This window comes from Sparus aurata, chromosome 14, assembly GCF_900880675.1.
Source record: "Sparus aurata chromosome 14, fSpaAur1.1, whole genome shotgun sequence".
NCBI classification, from domain to species: domain Eukaryota; kingdom Metazoa; phylum Chordata; class Actinopteri; order Spariformes; family Sparidae; genus Sparus; species Sparus aurata.
This window is the reverse complement of record NC_044200.1, coordinates 23938121-23961146: the sequence shown is the minus strand read 5'-3', so window position 1 is coordinate 23961146 and position 23026 is coordinate 23938121. Positions and strand designations below refer to the sequence as shown.

The following is a 23026-nucleotide window of genomic DNA, read 5'->3' as shown; positions in this document are numbered from 1 at the left end:
AATATGTCAAACCAAAATCAAACAAAGATGAAATCATCAGAATCAGCCGTTAAAAGGCGTTTTATACAGGTGTGTTTTGAGGGGGATTTAAAATGGGCCACTGATTCAGCCCAGCTGATCTCCTCAGGCAGGTCAAAGTCTGGAGGCTCATGTGGAGCCGAGGAGCTCAAGTTTCAAACTACAAACCTTGTGATCGCTGACTGAGCAGCTCAGGCCGAACAGCTGACCAGCTGAGCTACAGCTGCTCATGTTCATGTGCTTTGTGATGCAAAATGTATAGAGTCTGTTTTCATAGTAAAGAGTCAGATTTTATTTGATTTAAATGTTTTATTATCTGTACTCACAGACTGAGGAGCTGTAAACTCTCAGAGACTCACTGTGAAGTCGTCGCCTCAGCTCTGAAGTCCAACCCCTCACATCTGACACATCTGGACCTGAGTCACAACAACCTGAATGATTCTGCAGTGAAGCGTCTGTGTTCTGGACTGGAGAATCCAAACTGTCGACTGGAGACTCTGAGGTCAGTTCATGTGTTTTTTTCTGTTTATTAAATTTAAATCTACAACGGAAGATTTAGATTTCCTTCAGTTCACACACACACACACACGCACACACACACACACACACACACACACACAGCTCAGTCTGATCAGTGATGAAGATGATGGAGGATGAAGCTCTCAGTCAGTCAGCTGTGTGTTGATGGAGATGACAGTGGTGATGAAGATCTGTGCTTTGATTACAGCTTTCTGTGTGTGTGAGACAGAGCTGCTTGTTTGTGTTGAAGGTGAATCGATGGTGGAGAACTTTTCTGTTTGCTGGTTGAAGTCTGTCGTGTGATTAAAATGACGTCCCAGGCTGCTTAGAGTCCGTACATCCAACTACAATTCCCACAATTCCTTGGGAACAATCCCATAATTCCTCTGCAGTTTCCTTCAGGTCATTTCCTCAGCCAGTAGGAATGAGATGGATCGGTGCTGGAACTGTGAAATAATTCTTTAGAGTAACTGTGGTCAGTTGTGCACCAGAGGCAGGTTCAGAGTTCACCTGGCTCTTATGCTCACTGTGCCTGCAGCGTACAGAAGCAGGATGTTGGATTCACTTCTGTTTGCAAATCCACTCAACTGGTTTTCTTTAAGAGCTGTTGGCTGGGATATTTGTAGAAAGAAGCTCAGTGGTACGACGTGTTGTCTGAACACATCTGGAGCTCAAAGTGTTCACAGCTCTTCCAAACAGCCAAAGGTGGAGTGAAGAGCTGCTGGAGACACAACAATGGTTTAAATATGGAGAAGACGTGTCACATGTTCAGACAGTCTCTGCTGAAGACGTTCATAGTGTTTCACTCAGCTGTTCATATGAACAGTGACAGAAAAAGTTGTGTAACAAATGAACAAAGAGCTGAGAGAGAAGTTCAAACCCCGCCTCCTTTCTCACCTCCACTCAGGTGACCAATCACACAGTGAGGTGTGTGTTAATGTTTGATTGTTGGTTTTAAAGTGACAGACACTGTTGGACACAGACCGTCCTAATGTGACATCAGAAAGGTGTGGCCCCATTCACATTTAAATCTGTCAATAGAAAGTGTTGAATCTTTGAAAAAGGAGCTTTGATGATGTTAAAGTCACGCTTGACAAAAGACACATGGATGTAATTTAATGTCATCTCTGATTGAACACACTGCACGTGTTGACTGTCTGAAACTCTGAAGACAAACTTTACAACATTGAAGATATTACACTGCTGATGTCAGTTATAAATGTGACACCATTATTTCACACATGTTGTTTTCACATGTTTAAATCACATTTTAATATGTATTTGAAACCTTTGTTCACACTTTCACAACATTATTCAAACTCTGTGAATCTTAGTTTTCATGTCATCAGGTCTGAAGGGGATCTGACCTCATAGATTTGATGCTGATTGACTCTGAGCGTCTTGTTCAGCTTCATATTTAAAACAGATCTAATATAACATTAAACATTCATCACTGGTTGATTCTCCCTGAACCTCTTAATAATTTGATTCCTTGGTGCTTCTGTGAATAAAAACAGAAACCAGTGTTTTCTTCTCTGTCAGACGATAACAAACATGTTTGTTCAGAACCTTTATGATGACATGTGACGTTTATACTGACTGAAATATTTAAACTCAGGATGATTTTGATCTGAAACAGTAGAATCAAATCTTCAGTCAGTTTCTGTTGGTTTCTGTTTGGCTGCACAACATGAGTTTGTATAGATGGAGCCTCTGGTGGAGCTGCAGAGTTTAAGAGGTGGAGTCACTACGTCTTTATTGAAGCAGCAGCACGTTGTCATTAATATTAATGAGAGCTCTGTTTCACTTTGTGTATCTGACAGTTTTGGACCTGCAGCCTGTTGGGTTCAGGTGTTTGGAGCTTCACATTCTGAACTTGTTCAGCTCTGAAAAGAAGTTTAAACACTGAATGATTTCAAGCAGGAACATTGTCTTCTAAACTCACTTCATTTATTCTTTATTCAGATTGAGGGGCTGCAGTTTGTCAGAGATCAGCTGTGATTCTCTGATCTCAGCTCTGAAGTCCAACTACACCCATCTGAGAGAGCTGAACCTGAGTCACAACAATCTGCAGGATTCAGGAGTGAAGCTGCTGTGTGATTTTCTGCAGAGTCCAAACTGTCGACTGGAGACTCTGATGTGAGTTCATTGACTCTCTGTTACTGTTGGACATCTTAAATGTTTAATTAACAATTGAAGCTAATTTATGTTCAAACATTAATTTGTAAACATCCTTTTGTCCATATTTTCATGTTTCTTGATTTGATTCATTGTGCAGTCACTAAAGACTTGTGTTTCTCAAAGAAACTGTAGAAAATGTAAATGAATCTTTATTTAGGTTTTATGAGTAAAGTCTCATATTTGATTTAAAATCATCAAGTTCACTTAAAGTTCACACACACACACACACACACACAGTATAATTGTAGTTATTAATGTGTGTTGATGTGAACAGGTGGGTGAATGTTGTGTTGACAGGATGATGTCACCATGTTGATGATCCACAATAGAGAGGTGAAGCCACGCCCCCTCTGCTCGACCACCTGGGACCGAATTTCAGAAAAAATGAGACAAATAATTTTCTGATCTGGTTTGAATTGTGTCATGAATCTCACATATGATGTTTGTCAGTTTAAAAGAAACATTTTCTCAAGAAAGTCTCAATTTATCATAAAACTAATAAAATCTAAGACTGTGAAAATATGTGATTATAAAGACGACACAGCCAACAGTCGTTAAGTGACGTCTGGTTTAACGCTGACTGAAACCTTGCAGAGTCGTCCTGAATATCAGCAGCTCACAGAACTGACCAACTCTCCTTTCAAATAACTGCAGCTGTCAGTATGACCACACCTTCTTCTGTGTGGAGGCAGCGGCCATGTTGGTGTTGGTGACGGATGTTGAGTGAGACGAAGTCGTTCACTGAGCGGTTTAACACAAAACTACATGAGATTTTACTTTATTTACCGCAAACAGACACTTTCTTGACTGAAATCGGGTCCCATGAGGTCCACCTGAAGGGGCGGGGCTTCCCCTCCCCATAGAGAGGTGGAGTCTGTAGTCCTAACACCAGAAATCTGTTAGCATGTTAGCACATCCTGTTCCCTCGTCTCAAAGTCTGTGAGTGTGTTCAATGTGTTTTCAGTTAAATGTGTGAAATAAGGTGTGTGGTTACCACAGGCTGAACATATTTACACATTTTGTTCTCCAACATAAAATCCATCATTAAATGTCCCACAGTTTAATTATGAAGCTCTTCATGTGTTAAAAACAGTTAGCGGTTGCTAACAAGTGTCTGAATGAGACTACAGAGGTTGTCGGGGACATTTAACGTCCTCACAACGAACACAGAGACTCATCTACTAACTAGTCCGTCTTTACAGGCCACTTTAGTTACACACTATTCTAACTGGTGGGAATTAAACAGTTGTGGATTCAAATATTAATGTATGGTAGAGAAGATGTCAGGACGTGAGAGGAGGGGAGATTCCCCTTCACCTGAGGTGTGGGGAGGTGTCAGGGATAGAACAGGTGAGGAGTTCATATGAGGATGATAACAGAAGGCAGCTAGGATGACACTTATTGTCCAGTCAAACATCAGAGGGTCACTGCCTTGGGGAAGGCATGGGTAACACCTGTCATAAAGTATGTAACCACTGTTCTGCTGTATACAAGTCAAGACAATGTGGAAGACTGCAGAGAACACTGTGGCTCTTCTCTCCATGCTGCATGTATTAAAGAGAAACTGTCTCCTGTGTTTATCTGATCGGCTCTTCTGATTGGCCCTTTTAGAGACCACCCATCAAACTATTCAGAACCAATATCGTCTGATAACAATCGGAGCACCTTAATTAGGACACAGTGATGTTGAGCTGCACATTTAAACCTGAACACATCTGATTGGATTATAAATTGATTTTTATCTTCATCATTTATTCTTTATTCAGATTGTTTGGCTGCAGTTTGTCAAAGATCAGCTGTGATTCTCTGGCCTCAGCTCTGAAGTCCAACCCCTCCCATCTGAGAGAGCTGGACCTGAGGAGAAACAAGCTGCAGGATTCAGACGTGAAGCTGCTGTCTGATCTGAAGGACAGTCCACACTGTAGTCTGGAGACTCTGAGGTCAGTAGAGGGTTGGAGTCAGTCCACGCTGGTTTCAGCAGTATTGTTCTGAACACAGTCAGTATCAAAGTGAAGATCCAGTATTTCCTGTTTTCCTCAGTGAAGCTGTGAGAGGAGAACGGTGACAGGCTTCATGATTGGACAGAAAGACAGAGAGAGAACAGTCAGCCAATCAGACGAGCCAGAAGCTTGTTGTGATCTGGTGTTGAGTTGATGTGAAGACGACTGTTGTTGTTGTGTTCATGTCTACAGGAAGTAAAGCTGGATTACAGCTGACAGCATCACAGGATGTGTAGAGACAGTCGTCCTCATTCATCACATGTGATCTCTCTAAAACACTAAAGAACTGATCAGCTGATCTGTGTCACAGCTCTCAGGTCTACGGTGGCCCTGAAGGTCAAAACACAACAACATATCACAAAACATCAAACTGTGGACAGGGACTCGGGTTCTGTCCAATTACAAACAAGAACGCTGTCCCACCTTTTCTGTAATCTGAGATGTTGATGTGTTTTGACCTTCAGGGCCACCGTACAGATCAGTCTGACTGAAGCCTGCAAATCACTGCTCTGATTTCAGAGAAGCATCATTACATTTAGTAACCATGTGGTGTTTGTACAGAGCAGAAGCTGTGCTGAAGTCCAGTAACCACAGCTGATGTTTGACTGTCAGTCTGTGTATGAACATGTCGGAGCTTTAACATCATATATTCATCTGTCCATCTGTCTTTTGTTTGCTCCACGTTTTACAACAGCAGGGGCGGTTCTAGGGTCAGTGCCCCTGTAACTCTGAGTCTGGACCCCCCTGTGGCCCCCCTGACAGGGAGTCTGCATTAATAATACAATGACAGATTTCTTGCAATAATTTTGTTCTGAAGGGAAAGGCAGAAATAAAGTGTCTCAGCAGTTTACTAACCAATCAAAATTGCTGAAATTGTAAACACTGCTTTGTCTGAATGAGGGATTTATCCTTTTTTCCGGGTTGGATGTGAAAAAAGCTGGCCCCGACCTATTAAAACTGGTCTAGAACCGCCACTGTACAACAGACTCCATTTTTACATATTTGTAATGTTTCAAAGCAGATGAAATATTCAGGTGTGACTGAGACTCTGGTTTTTAACAGCTGTCAATCATCATTAAAGTGTTTCTGCAGCCATGATGCCTTCAGGGACTCTCTGCAGTTTATTTCACTGTGTACTTGAGTGAAACCTGCAGAGTAAACCTGTGAGCTTCACTCCAACACGTTAACATGAAGCTGAAAGGAAGCTGGTTACGTTACACAGCCGCTCCACTTGTGGTCTGAACAGGACTGAAGTCCTGCTGGTCTTTATATCACTGACTGACAGCTGATGGAGGGAGTCTCTGGAAACACTCATGTATCACTTCTGCTCTCTCTCATTCTCTCATCAGGTGGAAGGATTATCACAGACAATAAAGGTGGAGGTGTTGAGAGGATCAGCTGTGTCCTGATGATCCAGAGAGGTTGAAGCAGCACCATCAGCTGGTGGGTGGAGAGGCTCTGACTGGGCCATGTTACTGGGAGGTGGAGTGGAGAGGAGAGCTTCATCCAGCAGTGACTGACGGACCAATCACAACAAGTGGAGATGACTGTCAGTGCTGCAGTCTGAACTGCTCTGTTTTCTTTCTGTCTCTGATTCTCTGATATCCTGAACACACAGCGACTCTGCAGGTTTGTTTTGGTTCTGACAACAGAACTGGAAGTTATTGATGCACCAGAACACCGACCTGTCATTGGTATGGACCCATAAAGACTTTAAAGTGAAACAGGACATCGCCCCGACATAATACCAGCCCACAGTTTCACACTGCAGACTGTAATGCAGTTTTTATAGTGGTCTGAACAGCTCACAGCTTGAGCTTCAGCTTCTCCCTCCAGTTATAACCTCCTCTCTATCACAGAAACAGTGTCTGAATGTTTCCTGGGCGTAGTTTGTTTCTTGCTTCATACTTTATTTGTACAGTTTGATATTCAACCAGGTGGATGAACTTTATCACAGGTGAATTTAGAAACAGTAAGTTGTTGTGATGATAGTGTTTTACTTTCTGAACTGTTCTCCTGGCTCTTTATTGAAGTGTGAGCATTGTTGCAGTGATCTTGTGCAGCTGTTTCCTCTCAGACCTCCACACAGTCATTTAAACATGGTCAGACCAGCTAACAGGAGAGAATGTGCAGTGGTTTGTGATCCAGTACCAGCTTTGTCTCACAGGACTGAGATGCTTCCTGACACTTTACATTCAGCAGCTTTTATTGAGGTTTCCAGCAGATGTTGTGATCAATTATCACACCCAGAAATGTATTTACATACACTCTTTCAATATTCACACCATCCATCTTCACCTCTACATGATTATTTGATTCACAGTTTCCAAACAACTTGATCTTTGTTGTGCTTAAATGAAATGATCATTGATTTCTGTCAAAGCACCTTTTTAATTTGCTCATTTCAGATGTGATCAACTTCAGAATCTGCTGCAAATCCAAAAACATATTTGTGTCGTCTGCAAATAACACAAACTTTCCTAATGTTGCTGTTTGACATGTGTCATTAATGTCAGTCTGAAGAGAAGTGGCCCCAACACTGACCCCTGGTGGACTCCACAAGCACTGTCCAAACAGGACCACATGTCCTCACCATCTTCAGACTGCTGCCTGTTTTCTAGAGAGCTTCTCAGCCGGGTCAGAACCACCCCTCTGATACCACACCGCTCACCTTTATTAATCCATCTGTCATGATCGATCGTATCGAATGCTTTCTTCAGATCAATAAATACCCAGCTGCATATTTCTTTTGGTCTCAGCAGCTTGTGGTTTCTTCAGTCAGTTCAGTGACTGCTGAAGATGTTGATCTGTTGGATCTGAATCTGTATCGACTGTCAGTCAGTAAATCGTGTTTATAGATGAATTTGTTCCGTCTGTCAACAAAGAGTTTTTATTAGATTCAGTAAAGTTGCGGCAGCAGAGAAACAGGCTGTAATCTGTGAAGTGGTGTTTGTCTCCAGTTCTGTGCAGCGCTGTGACTTCTGTTAGCTTCACTTTACTCATTCATATCATTATCAATAAAGTGCTGATGATCATTAACTTGTCTAGAACCATTTCCAATAACACTGTTTAATATGTTCATTTAATATTGTTTTTATTGTTAATAGATTGCTATGATATTCCTTCCTACTAATTCTCACAATATTACTGAACTTTATATTGTTTATATTTATTTTCTGCCTCTTTGGTTCTATGTTTTATGAATTCTCTATAAAGTGTATTTTTCCTTCTGCAGACATTTTGTAATCCCTTATTGATCCATGACTGTCTGAATGTTTCTGTTTTTTATTGATTTGTTTTATTGGATAGTTTTTTAATCATCTAACAGTTTGAATGCTTTAAGAATATTTTATCTGTTTTGTCGAGGTTTTCTTCTTTATATAATATTTCCCAGTTTTGGTTCAGTAATTGATTTGAAAGCGTTCATTGACTCGTCTGTGCTCCAGTTTAATGTCCTGCTTTTCCTTCTTGTAGTCGCTGTCACACACTGTAAACTCTGGCAGCTGCTCACTGATCAGCTCATTGATCAGTGATCCACTTATTGATTGTAGTGTGTCACATTAGTAAATGTGTTGTGTGTCAGTGTGGCTCAGTGAGATGTGATCCTGCTGCTCTGTAAACTCTACATTGTGTTGATGAAGTCTTCAGTTGGTTTGTGGCAGGCCCGGTTCTAGACTGCCTTGATTGCGGGGGCAGTAAGAAATGTTGATGGGTCACCAACTGCTACTGTTTTGAGTGCCATAGGGATTATTTTTTTGTATGCCTACCAGTCTATGATGCCAACCCAGAAGTAAGCATCGCAGATTCGCCGTGGTTCCATCGGCAAAGCTCTAACGGGAATTATTTTTCTGGATTGACGGAGAAAACAAATTCTGTGGCCAACAAATTATTGATGTCAGTCTACTAACATATTTTCTATTTCAATTTGAAGCTACAATGTAATTGACATTTTACATTTTAAGCCCACCTCCACCTGTAGTGGCAAATATAAACTGGGTCATGATCATGCATATGAATTGATTTGAGAAATACACCTTACAGTTGTGTGCTAACAGTGAATATGAGCCTGATGTAAGACCAAGGTCAGATGCTCCCTTTATAATAACAAGGCTGGAGTGAGGGAGCACTCAAGGCCACAGATGGAGGCCTGGGTGAGACACTTTGTAGGCATTAAGGAAGACATTAAAAAATGAAGATGATAGTCTCGCGTGATCATGACGAGGGGGGTGGTCCAAGAGGGCCGTTGGTGACATCGACCCCAGGTATAAAAGGGGGTGATCCGGGGAGATTTCTCAGTTGTCCGGGGGGGGTACCTAATGGATTTATAACTTCTCTTGGAATAAACACCTTTTTGACTGAAGACCTGCTGCCTCGCCTCTGATTTTGGGACTTAGGTTCTGAGTGGATTTCACCTCTGAGTTGAACTTAGACTCAGAGCTGTTTCTCCTTTAATTTGGATTTTAACCTTTGAGCAGATTTACAGGGTCTGATAGTGGGATAATTTGACGGATAAGGATGGTAGTCTCCCACTACACACTTCCCCGATGTAGGACAACTTTATCAATGCCCAATTATAATTAGTTATCTAATATTAAATGGAATCTAAACCTAAATATTGCTCAACTGGCAGATAGAACCTTTGACGCGCGGAAAGAACACACACTTTTGAGCCCCAGTGATGCTATAAACAACTGCACCAAAACATGGACACATCAATGCACAACCCCAATGCATAAAAAAAACTAAATCATCAGAGCCAGCCGTTCCATAATAAAAATGTCTTGCCATCATTCGTTATCCATGTTTACCTCTTCTAGATGAAGCTGCACTTGATTTTAAAAACAAATCAGTCGGTTTGCAGCATTGTTCACCGTCAGCCTACAGTGCTCTCAGATTTCTCTCTCTCTCTTTTCTCCGCTCACCCCTTGTGTCTCTTGATGCCTCCATTCATTTTTTTGCTCGCTTAATCTCAGTCAGCTTCCAGTTTTCAATCTCCAACTTCAAACAACCATGCAGACGCGGTTCACTCGATTCAGTCTTGAAATTCCCAGAAGGCATTGCTTCATTTTTAACTTGATGTAAAAGTTCGTGACTGTAGAGGGGAACCATGACTGTGATATAGAGACTTGTATGTGATATATAAATAGTGATCAGATTGTTGTTTTAACAGATGTGAAGGAATTTGAGAGACTATATTGTCATTTAGCCTTTGAATAACGCTCGACAGGGAAAAGGGCTTGTTGTTCCTCTGGCATCTGCACATGTTTAAGATTGTCAGTCTGTCACATACATTTTGCCCCACAACCAAATTTCCCAAATTCATCATGGTAGATATGAAGGGAGGTTGGGGAATTTGGTGGTGGGGCAAAATGTAAGTTTCTTTATAATCTGTGACAAAGCAATTTTGTAAACAGCGCTATAAAACTAAATAAATAAATCTTGTCTGATTGGTTGATGCTATATTATTGTGCACCACTTTCTCGTGCTTTGGAAAGTCGTGTGATCCTGCCTGGGTTCCCTGTTTCTCCCTGCCAGATGCCAGCAGCCTCAGATTAGCCGCTGTCGGAGGCTCTGGCCCCAGGAAGTAACGTTAAACAGTGGCCGGCGGCGCTAACCTGAATTTACAGGTTATGGAGTCTCCTCTCACTAACGTGTGTTGTTTAATCCTGTCGGCGGGGGTACAAGAGAGAGAGAGACACCGGCTCTGTTGGCAGAAGAGACGTGTACTGTCTAGAACCGGGCCCGGTTTGTGGTCACTTGGATGAAGCAGATCTATATTAAAATCCCCACAGATGAACGAGACCTTTTGATTTGAAGCTGTGAACATTTCTTCCATCCGTTCCTTGAAAGGTTGCAGCATCAGAACCGGCTGCTCTATAAATACAGCTCACAGTTACATTCTTGCTGTTTTTCATGTATATTTCTGCTGTGAAACATTCTGATAAGTTTCTGACTGCAGTTGTCGTTCTCTCTGCCACCTTGAAACTAAAGTTTGTGTCCACGTACACAGCCACACCTCCTCCAGTCGGGTTCTCCCTGTTTATGTCCTTCAGTTCAGAACCAGCTAATTCAAAGTCCAAACCCTTCACATGGTCCATCCAAGTTTCTCATATTGCAGTAATGTTAAATCGTTGTGTAAATTGACGTAAATATTTCTTAATGTTGTGGTCCATAAAATAAATAGTAAAAATTAAAAAGAAATATGATTTCATGTCACATTATGTAAATTGGTTCATAAAACATTTACCATGAAACATTTAATTCGGCACAACATTTTTGGGGAAACGGAAAAAAAGCAGAGGTACAAGACTGTACATAATTATCTTAAGAGTAAAGGAACTACTCATCCCATAAACCATTGCGAATGTAACAGCGACGTCTCTGATTGGTGGAGCTCGCTGTTACCATGGAAATGTTTACCAAACCCCCAAATTTTATGTTAGCTAGTTACTGCTACCACTGAACTCTACGATCGTTTACCACAGAGCTGCCATGATTTCATTTTCTGACCCGCTGCGTTTATTTAGAGATGAGGAGAAGAGTGTCGAAAGAGGTGAAAATCACGTCACTGGCGAACATGAAATTCGTGGGTTCGGTAAACATTTCCATGGTAACAGCAAGCTCCACCAATCAGAGACGTCGCTGTTACACTATAGGATTGTGGGTAGTGTCGTACTTTTCCATGACATCGCGAATAAAACATGTTTTTCTTAAAACAAGGTTGATATCATACAGACTTGTGGCTTCTACAGGATCATATACCATCGTTTCACAATCTCATAACTCGTGGTGAGTCTACTTTGGATGGTTACGATATTATGGCCAATAATAAAAATCCTCTATTCAGAATATGAATGGCATTTTCACTTCCAGAACCTCACTGTTGAGCTCTATTTAGTTTACAGACAACCGCTCCAGAACCAACACAACCAATCAGAGCCAAGGGGCGTGTCTGAGAAGTGTCAATCATGCCCCTCACTCGCGCAGGCGCAGTGCCTCCTCTCACCTGGTCAATTAGGTTCAAGCTCAAACTGTAAACAATGGCGGAGAGGCAACAGCAGAAGAATGCTCCACCATTGTCCACGTCACAGAGAAGAAGCAAGAAGAGTGGTGAAGAAAAGCAAAGTAAAAAGAAAGAACTGGACCGAGCCAGAGAGAAAACCAGGATAAATATCTGAGTCATTTCAGAGGTGGAGGAGCTGCAGGATCTGTAAGAACTCAAGAGGACGCAGACTTAGCGGCTTTTCTGCTGGACAGGTAAGAACCTGCTTCATATATGTTTAATTCTATGTTTTACCCACAAGGCTAAGATGGCGGCGGTTACAGTACTACTCACAATAGCACATATCGCCATACGATGTTGTAGTCGAGCTACGTAGCTTGTTGGTAAATCTAGCTGGTTAGCTTGTATGCTAACTCCGGTGTTTAGCTTTGTCATCATGGCTACTAGTTAGCAAACGTGTCTTTGAAGTGACCACCGGGCAGTTATAACGTTAGTTTGTGTTCAGGAGCTCTGAAGTGGTTGACCTGGTTTAGAGGAATAACGTTACTGCTTCAGAAAGGCAGCAGGCAGAAATGTTGCAGCAGGTGATAATTACCTGGTAACTCGGTCTGCCGCCATGTGAGGAATACTGTTTGTTACTCGGGATATCTACAGTGATCTGCATGAGGCACTCAGCATTGTAATTTAGTTGTATTGATCAGAAATAGAACAATCAGGGCTCATGTTGTTGTTTTTTGAATGTGACATCTTGGTTACCTGGCGTCCTCTGTTTCCATGGTTACAAGCCTGCTCGTGCACAGCAGGCTCCTCTGTGGGGCTTTGAAGGCAGCAGAGAGGAAGAAGAACTGACCTGGGAGCTGCCATCATTCAAATATTCTGGCTCAGTCCACTTTATTCTCAGAACTTCACACTGCGGCTTTAAATACAAACATTAAGAAAGAAGGAAACGTTTTTGTTTCGTTGCAAAAACATTCTCAGCAAGTCCTGTTGAACAGCCATGACGCTGAAGTTTGTTTCAGCTTCTTATTAAAATGTTCCAGTCCACCTGAAAAGTGTCATATCTCCAGTAGATGGAGCTGTTCGGTTATTTTCAAGCCAGTTCATCAGCGTCGTTGTGCTTCCTGTCGGTCTGCAAACTTCTGCTTCTGTGTCTGAACTGTTTCAACAGATTTCACCTTTACTCCAGTTTCACTTCTCACAGTCACCAGACTCCCTTAAAGAAACGCTCATTTTCTAGCGTCACCTCGTCAGGAGAAACTGTATGAACTGTGTGAAATGCTGTATACACACATTCTTAAAGTCAAACTCTCGCCAAAATGCAACTTAGGCTTTTTTGGGGATTGTACATGAGTCAAACCTTTGTGTAAAAGCATAATTACGGCAAAAGAGGCACTTTTAAGATTTACCGTATTTTTGTTTTCGAGTCAAACTCATTTTCAATGGGAGTGCTACGGGCACTTTTACAGGAGAGTTAAGGTGGAACTCCTAAAGCTTAGTTCCATATAAATGCAGGATAATTTGTTGTTTTGTCGTTAGCGAAAAACAATATTGACCTTGAAGTTGAAAAAGGAGCCTCATATAAGAAACAATACTAAAATCAAAAGCCGGAAAAGTTACGTGAGATCTCGTGTGGATAGTTGTTGCTGGAAGACAGTAGTTCCACCTTAACTGTCCTCCAGGTTACGTCACATTCTGAGATCGACACTTCTCCACTGGCAGGACGGCGGCGAGCGGAACAAGCTACTGCTAACGTGAGTTGTTCAAAAACCTTCTTTTTAGTAAACTCTGTGTACACAAACAATGTTCTCAATGCTCGTGTTCATGTGTAGAGACCCTGGTGATGCTACCAGCAAAGTTTCATGTTGTGTCGAGACTTCTTACTGTTTTAAAAATAGAGATTTTGATGCTATCGTAAAAGTGCCCATAGCACTCCCATTGAAAATGAGTTTGACCCGAAAACGAAAATACGGTAAATCTTAAAAGTGCCTCTTTCATTGTAATTATGCTTTTATACAAAGGTTTGACTCATATACATTCACAAAAAAAGCCTAGGTTGAATTTTTGCAAGAGTGTCACTTTAACTGTTCGGACCTGCTTTTTAATTCAGCAAACGTTCCACATGATTGTAAGTGTGTGTTTGTGTAAAGTTGATGATATCGTGTTGTCACTGAGATGTAGCTGTAGATCTGCACACAGATCCGAGTACAAGAGCATAGGCGGAAATCCCGGGGGGGACGGGGGGGCATGTCCCCCCCATCCTGTAAAGCTGTTCCCCCTAGAATAATTTGAGACACAATTAATTGTTCATAATTTTTGAACAATGCAGTAGCATTTATTGAAAGCACAATGTAAGCGGTACTCATTATAATCGCGCAATAATGTGCTATTTACATCTTTAAAGATTTAGATCCTATTATTACACATGATATTCATTCTGGAGTTGAACACATTTGACAGTAAAAAATATTGCTGTGTGCGTGTGTGTGTCAGTCAGCCAGGTCAGTTGAAATGGCAGAGAAAAGAAAAAATAAAGACATCCGCTCGTGTACATGTTAATTTGATTTAAATCATTTTGTTTTAAATCCAGACATGTGCAGGTGGACTCAGCCAGTGCTAAGAAAGGTCTTCTGCCTGCCTGTTGGAGAAATAGAGAGACTAAAGCATCAAATTGCGGTAAAAGATGCTGTATAAAAGACAGGCTACAACTTTTATTCCTTGTCCCCCCTGGAATTATTCTCTAAAATGTTACTGTTTATTGTCCCCTCCAACTATGAAATGGGATTTTTGCCCCTGTACAAGAGGTCAGTCAGTCTCATGTGGAGACGCCTTTAATGCCGCTGTTAGTCATCTATCTCCGCTCCTCAACTCACTCACGGTTCAGTACTTTAGACCCACAAAGCTCCAAACTTGGAACCCCGAGGAGCAACAGTGATCATTAGATCCAGATTCACAAACAGGAAGGGAGACTGGAAGTGAAAGTGTTCAGTCTGTCAGACTCCATGTTGAGAGCAGAACAGACAGAAGAAGACGGAGGAGGAAGACTAAAGTGTGAGGCAGGTGAGTGTTAAAACAAGGTGTTTGTGATGTTACTGTGAGAGTGTGAGTCAGTTTAGTCTCTGTGGACTGTAGAGGAAACACATGTTAGAATGAAGTCAACACTTTGATTCTTCTGTGGACACAAAGTAAGTGTGTGTGTGTGTGTGTGTGTGTGTGTGTGTGTGTGTGTGTGTGTGTGTGTGTGTGTGTGGTTAGGTTTCCTGATTCTTGTGTTCTGAGCTCACCGGTTCATTCTAGAATTGGAGATACATTTGCCGTCTCCCCAATAAACCTTTTGTTATTTATAAAGAAAAAAGCCTTTATGAATCAGATTTTAATAATTATATTAAGCAAATATGTAAAATATTAAGGTTAATGACCATCAACCCACCAGTGATTGTCTGTCTTTGGCGTGTGGTCGGGACAAGAGGACGTGGAAGTGGAGGCGGTTATGACACATTCTGTGGCTGGGTGTGCGACAGCCCCCGCAAAGGTTGCATGGAAGGAAGGGGCTTGCCACAAATACTCTACAGTAGAGCTCGGAGTCCAGGGCTCCCCAGTATGTGCCCTTGTTAAACTGATGGAGGCAGCCTGCGGCTTGGGAGGCGAACAGGATGTGGTAAGTGTAGAAACCTGTGCCGCCGAACTGCAGGCTGAAGGCTGAACAAAGTGGTAGATGGAGAAAGCAAAGGCGAACTCAACTGGAGTGAGTTTGCGGGAATGTGGCGTGGGGGGTGCCTTAGCTGGGCTGTGTTGTGAGGTGTGGGAAGCTCCCTGGGGGTGGTGCAGAGGCATTTGGATGGCTGAAACAGATGTGCGAGGTCGGTGTAGGTACCTGATATGATGTGCTGCCTGAGGGAGATTAAAATGGGATGAGGAACTAGAGGATGGAGGGGGATGGGTTGGAGGGGTGCTGGATGCCAAGGTGAAGTTGCCGGAGGTCGGTGGCGTGATGACGGGCGCGGTGGCTGGGCTGGTGGTAGAGGGTGCTGTAGGAACAGAAAAAACAGGTGGGTGTTGGGGAAGGGAGGAGTAAAGGGATAGAAAAGGAGGATGTTCGTAAGGGCCTGCGGTAGGCGCGCCTCGACCAGCTGAGGCGGTGTGTACAGAGGCGATGTGCGCAGTGGGACCCTGGGTTGGGTAGCTGGATGTGTCTGTTGGAGCGAGGTTGGTGGGGCGGAAGGAAGAAGGAAGAGAAGAAGAAGGGATGTTGGGATGAAGGGCTGCATGATGACGTCATCGATGCATTGCGAGTGTGCGATGGCAGGAGCAGAAGTGGCGGTAGTCAGCAGCAGGAGTAGTCGGGCTTTATTGGCGGTCCGATGAAAAGGGATGTGTATCACCCTGAGGGCGTGCTGGAGGCGGGCGACTGTCCAGTCGCTGATAGAAGTGGTGGGGTTGAGAGACTGAGCCGGGAGCCTTGGGCTGGCGGCTCTGTGGCTGCAGGTCGGTCGCTGTGAAGATGGTCGGTCGGAGGCGCGATGCCTGGGAGACCGGCTATTACCTGTATGGCGATGTGGATGGCTGCGGTCCCTGTGGGGATGTGGTGGCGTTGGCGGCGTCCAGCTGGAGCCGCTAGACGCGGAGTAATTAACAATTCGCTGCCGGGTGAGATGGATGGCGGAGCGTGGGTGTGCAGGTTGCCAGGCTGGTCGTGCCAGAATGGAGGCGACCGCGGATGGGGGAGTTTCGGAGTTAACGAATCCGTTGGTGAAGAGGTCGTCGTCTGATGGGTTGAAGAACAGCTCCTGATCCATCGTGATGATGGTAAGAAATACGATTTAGATAAAGTTAGTTTTGTTTTTCTCTAAGTTTGGTTTGCTCGTCCAGTTTGACGGTTTCAGAACTTGAGACGAATGGGAGAGAGATGGTTTGGCTTACCTATGTAGGCTTCGCAGATGACGGGATCAGGTGGAGGAGGTGGTTGAGTTGATTGGGCACAGGTGGTTAGGTTGATGATGCGGGTGGTTTGATTGGCTGGACCTGGGTGGCAGGTCAGCGAGTGGATTGGCGTGGTCCAGTTCCTGAACTTTAGTTATAATAACTCCAGTAAATCGTTGTTTTTACATTTAGAAATGGTTTCAAAAGTTTCAGAGTCAGGCAGAAAATTGGGTTTTTGGTCTTGTAACTCTGATACCATCTATGTCAACTCTGTTTGTTCAGGATTTTTGCTTAAGGTGTTTTAGGTGTTTTTATTGTTAAAAAAAAATGATCAGAAGCTGTGTCATAACTAACATTCCTACCACATGAAATTTAAAGCATTTAATACATTTTTGATGCTATGTTGAGTTGAAATGCCCACAGTCTTGGCAACTTTTTCAGCTGACTGTCCGACCTGGTGCCTGGGTGCTTGACGTGATGTCACTTTCAAGGCCGCGCTCTCACAAGTAATTAACGCCGATGGCACCAGTAAGTTCTTGGGGGGATGGGGGGAGATACTGTGCAAGATAGTTATCTAGTTTACCTCAGCACTCGCGACACCCGACCCAGTGCAGGACTCTGCTGTGAAGGTGGAGATATGATGCAGCGGTGGTATATTTGCCGCCACTCCTAAATGAATGTAGAGGAAACACTGACTAAACATGTTAACTTTAAAGTGTGTTCTATAAGATTAAAAGAGTTTCATGAAAAAAATCAATCCTGTTTTTAGTTTTCTTCTATACTTGAAATGTATCCTCAGTTCTTGAATGGCCTCACAGTTCATGTTTCACCTCTCAGACCTGAAAATGAGTGTTTGTACCGAGGAAGAGTTGGACCGAGCACAACCTCTAGGATCCATCTGTCCGTCTATGAAGAGTGACCAGTCCAATGATCTACCTCCAGCCTTCAGTACTGAACCTGGACCATCAGACACAAAGTAAGACGACTGATACGAACTCATTTATATGACTCGTGTTTCAGTGATGATGATGTTTGTGTTATGGGTCTCAACACGGTCAGAACCTCAGTAACAAATGATTTTTGGTTCAGTGCCATTCAGGTTCCTGAAAAACAGACATGAACCGACGCTTTCTCTTCCCAGTTTTCCTCCTTATTTCCAGAGCTCAAAAACATAAACATATATATATGAAACAATTCCCTGTGAATGAGTGTCCTTTGTTTTTGTATATATGTCCATCATTTAATTCACTTCATGCCTTGTTTCAATAAAGTTCATTAGTACGGTTCATCTCATCTCGGTCCTTGTTAGTTTCACCACACTCTTAGATGGATTTTACCCTTTTGTTCAGGAGCTTTTCATCAGCGTCAGTTCTGTATCAATGGCTACTTTCACTTAGTGTAAATAATTGAGCCAAGAGTTAAACTGTGGAATCTTTATAATCTGACTGTGCAGTATAAAAGAACATACTGGTCATTTAAAACCCAGTAACTGCAGTATGAAACTGTACTTACAACAAAAACATCAACCATGTCATCGAGGGAAACAGTTTGACTTCATTCACAAAATTCACAGTTTGAACCTTTAATTCTAACTTAGTGCTTTTCTGCATAAACTTCTTCACAGCTCTTAGAGAATCTTAGTGACAGGAATAACAAAATAATAACATATATGCCAAATGTTCAGGGCTGCAGCTTCAAATAAAATGGTTATCAATGTGCACAATCATGTTAATAGTGATCTGAACCTACAACACAAATGTGAACATTGTGTGCAAATTAGGTCGCAGGCAATGCGGGCGCCACCATTAACCGCCGTAAACAGTTTTACTTTCATACACTTTTTTTAAACTCATTAATGAAACACTCGAGTTCATCAACAAACTCTACACACTCGCGCTACATTGAGTTTCACTTTAGGAGTTATTATTGGTGGTTTTCACTCCGTACCAACCTGAAAAACACAGGTGATAGGTTCAGAGGAATGAAGACACGAACCGATGCTCTCTTCCCAGTTTTCCATTGGAGAGCGGCGGATTCCCTCACAGTCAGGAACCTGGTGCAACACCACCTGGGCTCATTAGTTCCACTCTTCTATTTCCTCATGAACTGAAGCTTTTCCCACAGATTGAGGAAAGATCATTTTGGTTCTCAGGCTTAACACTTGTTTCACTTTTTGTTTCTATGATTGGTGAAAAATAAAGACTTCAAATAATATTAATATCAATAAACCATATCACAAATAATTTACATATTTTGAGTGTAACACATTTGCGTTGTTGATTTTGTGTTCATGTATTAAAATGTCCACTGAAAAGTCTTTTGTGTCCATAGTTGAGACTTTTCCCGCCTCATGTTCCTCTGTGTGTCTGCTATAAATCTGTGATCTGATCTATGGACATCCACAGCAGTTTAGTTTGTGTATGTAGAGCTTCTTAAATCACTTTATTAATGAAGGATTCATGTGAATTGAAAAAAAACATGTTGGTGTTTGCAGAGTTCAGTCCAGCAGACAGAGAGCAGAACCTCCAGGATCCATCTGTCCGTCTATGAAGAGTGACTGCTCCAAAGCTGAACCACTAACCTTCAGCACTGAACCTGGACCATCAGACACAAAGTAAGACGACTGAGACGACTCATTCAGTGTTTGCTGGTAATGTTTTGCTGTAGAGTAACATCAGGCTCCAGGACTGAAGAAACACTAACATAAAGTCTTTGAAAGTCTCCTGAACACTAACATGTCTGAACTCAGTCAGATCCTGGAGGACACTAAAAAATCTCAGCAGGATGACATAGATGGTGGAACCATGACGTATGTTTGTAGGCTAACCCTGAAGTTAGCATCGCTCTGGCTCCCTCCACAAACAGCCTGTCAGATTTTTGACTTGGATTTTGGATTATTGCAGAAAATAATCTCTGTGACAAACACGAGTTTCTGATACTGACACGTTTTGTTCTGAGAGATAATCTTCACACATCATTTTCATGACACACTAAATGCTGAATTCAAGATGAAAAGTATCGACACTTTGACTTTTCTCTGTGAGCGTCTGAGCTTCTCAACAGTGTCGACCAAATCTGGATGTTTTTAACAACAATCATCAAATAATTGTAGTTCTACAGAAATGTGTTCACAGGGAGAGGAAGAGGAGTCATGTCTCTGTGAAGAAGCAGCCCACCTGCTGTGTTTGGTGTCAGGACGTCCTGAAGGATCCGGTCCCTACCAGCTGTGGACACTGGTTCTGCAGACGCTGCATCACCTCATACTGGGACCAGTCTGCTTCACCAGGAGACTCTTCCTGTCCCCAGTGTGGAGGTAAGACCCAGAACAACAGCTGGACTGTGGACAGACAGTCAGAGACAAACTGTACCAAGTCACACTGAACATCTCAACATGTTAAAGCCACATTATGGAGAAATTCTCATGTGGTGTGATTTGGCGCCCCCCACAGTTTCTGAGTGCAACACCACTGTAGTAACAACAAATCCCAGGTGTGTAACAGTTTGTCAGACGTAATATAGGTGCTGACTACAAACACAACTCATGACATCATCACAATGTTACGTGTTGAAGTGAACACGTATGTGAGGCTGTGATCCTACAAGTGACAGAGACACCGTTCACCTGTTACAACACAGCTGACCATCAACACGACTCTGAAGCTGCTGCTTTAACCTCCAAAAGTTACATCATGTTGCTTTAAACATCTCAGCTTCTACATGTCATTACATTTATTTAGAGACTTCGGAGGCATTCAGACCAAACACCAGGACAAATTACTAGATTGTCTAGATTACATACAAAGTCAATGAAAACACCCGAAGAGACTCAAACTTTATATATTCTGATACTGATGGATTGTTATTGATCATGAAAATAATCCCAAGATTGTCAAATTCTCTCCAACATTTTTCTCTTTTCAGTGAATGTTGGTCTGCAGGAGGTTTTAGATGAACATAAGATCAGTCTGAGGAGGAGGTGTGAACGTGTGACTGAAAAAAGAGATGGAACAGGAAGTGATGGAACAGGAAGTGATGGAACAGGAAGTGATGGAACAGGAAGTAGAACCCTCCTCAACAGGATCTACACTGAGCTCTACATCACAGAGGGACAGAGTGAAGAGGTTAATACCCAACATGAGGTGAGGCAGCTTGAGACAGCTTCCAAGAAGAAGACCTTCAGTGAAACTCCAATCAGGTGCTGCGACATCTTTAAAGCCTCACCTGACCAACAGAGACGCATCAGAGTGGTTCTGACCAACGGCGTCGCTGGAGTTGGAAAAACCTTCTCGGTGCTGAAGTTCACTCTGGACTGGGCAGAGGGCTCCGAAAACCAAGATGTCAGTCTGCTGGTTCTGCTGTCGTTCAGGGAGCTGAACCTGATCAGAGATGAGCAGTACAGTCTTCTCAGGCTGCTCCATGTTTTCCATCCAACATTACAGAAGGTGACAGCAGAGAAGCTCGCTGTCTGTAAACTTCTCTTCATCTTTGACGGCCTGGATGAAAGCAGACTTTCACTGGATTTCAACAACCATGAGGTCGTGTCTGATGTCACACAGAAGTCATCAGTCAGCGTGCTGCTGACAAACCTCATCCAGGGGAAGCTGCTTCCCTCGGCTCTCGTCTGGATCACTTCCCGACCTGCAGCAGCCAATCAGATCCCTCCTTCATGTGTGGACAGGGTAACAGAAGTACGAGGCTTCACTGACGTCCAGAAGGAGGAGTACTTCAGGAGGAGGTTCAGTGATGAAGATCTGTCCAGCAGAATCATCTCACACATCAAGACCTCCAGGAGCCTCCACATCATGTGTCTGATCCCAGTCTTCTGCTGGATCACTGCTACAGTTCTGGACCACATGTTGACTACAGACCAGAGAGGAGAGCTGCCCAAGACCCTGACTGACATGTACTCACACTTCCTGCTGGTTCAGACAAAGAGGAAGAAGCAGAAGTACGATGAGGGACATGAGACGAGTCCACAGGAGCTGACGGAGGCTGACAGGGAAGTTCTTCGGAAGCTGGGGAGGCTGGCGTTTGAACATCTGGAGGCAGGAAACATCATGTTCTACCAAGAAGACCTGGAGCGCCGTGGTCTTAATGTCACAGAGGCCTCGGTGTACTCAGGAGTTTGTACAGAGATCTTCAGAAGAGAGAGTGTGATCTTCCAGAAAACAGTCTACTGCTTTGTTCATCTGAGCGTTCAAGAGTTTCTGGCTGCAGTCTACATGTTCCACTGTCACACCAACAGGAACATAAAGGTGGTGAAGGACTTCCTGAGAGGTTGGTGGTATAACAATTACTCATCCCTGGATGACTTCCTGAGGAGCGCCATGATGAAATCCCTGAACAGTAAAAATGGCCACCTGGACCTGTTTGTTCGCTTCCTTCATGGCCTCTCTCTGAAATCCAACCAGAGACTCTTAGCAGGCCTGCTGGGTCAGACAGACAACAGGCCAAAAATCATCAAGAGAGCCATCAACAACCTAAAGAAGATGAACAGTGATAAGATCTCTCCTGACAGAAGCATCAACATCTTCCACTGTCTGACGGAGATGAACGACCACTCAGTCCATCAGGAGATCCAAAAGTTCCTGAAGTCAGAGAACAGATCAGAGAAGGAACTCTCTGAGATCCACTGTTCAGCTCTGGCCTACATGCTGCAGATGTCGGAGGAGGTTCTGGATGAGTTGGACCTGGAGAAGTACAACACATCAGAACAGGGACGACAGAGACTGATTCCAGCTGTGAGGAACTGTAGAAAGGCTGTGTAAGTCCAGATGTGTTAAACATTATAAAGTGAGGTAAAGCTGAAGCCTTCAGTATTAAAGATCAATACTTTACACACATGAATAATATAAAACCTCAACACTATACACGTTTACCAAAACAAGTATTAAACCTGCTGATTGAATAAATGATCATCACCAAGCTCAGAGTAGAAATGACATGAAGTCGTCTTGTCTTGTCTTTTGTCCTAAACTGTCATTTCTGCTTCATTATTTCCCTCAAGGACACTTCAGCATGTATTTATGTTTATTTATATGGCACTTTAAAAGCACTCACATCAGTTTGTGGGACACAAATAAAACAGCACAACAATGAAAGTCACAAGAAAAGTATTACAGGGACAGTTACAAATATAAATATAAAGACAGCAGAATGAAGAAAACGGACAAACACAAATATGTCAAATATGTCAAAGGCGTTTTATACAGGTGTGTTTTGAGGGGGATTTAAAATGGGCCACTGATTCAGCCCAGCTGATCTCGTCAGGCAGGTCAAAGTCTGGAGGCTCATGTGGAGCCGAGGAGCTCAAGTTTCAAACTACAAACCTTGTGATCGCTGACTGAGCAGCTCAGGCCGAACAGCTGACCAGCTGAGCTACAGCTGC

At 43.0% G+C, this 23026-nt stretch overlaps 2 protein-coding genes across 2 annotated transcripts in view; both read left to right on the top strand.

The window, feature by feature from the left end:
• LOC115595755 (NACHT, LRR and PYD domains-containing protein 14-like) overlaps positions 1-6192 on the top strand; it is a 965684-nt gene extending 959492 nt beyond the window's left edge. The window contains 3 exon segments of the mRNA XM_030440560.1: positions 2503-2676; positions 4485-4658; positions 6068-6192. Coding sequence (XP_030296420.1) covers positions 2503-2676; positions 4485-4658; positions 6068-6092 — 373 coding nt within the window. The 3' untranslated portion in view covers positions 6093-6192.
• An 8230-nt stretch (positions 6193-14422) lies between these two features.
• Positions 14423-23026, top strand: part of LOC115595757 (NACHT, LRR and PYD domains-containing protein 14-like) — a 35236-nt gene continuing 26632 nt past the window's right edge. Inside the window, 5 exon segments of the mRNA XM_030440562.1 lie at positions 14423-14778; positions 17476-17614; positions 19773-19950; positions 19952-20009; positions 20560-22402. Coding sequence (XP_030296422.1) covers positions 14721-14778; positions 17476-17614; positions 19773-19950; positions 19952-20009; positions 20560-22402 — 2276 coding nt within the window. The 5' untranslated portion in view covers positions 14423-14720.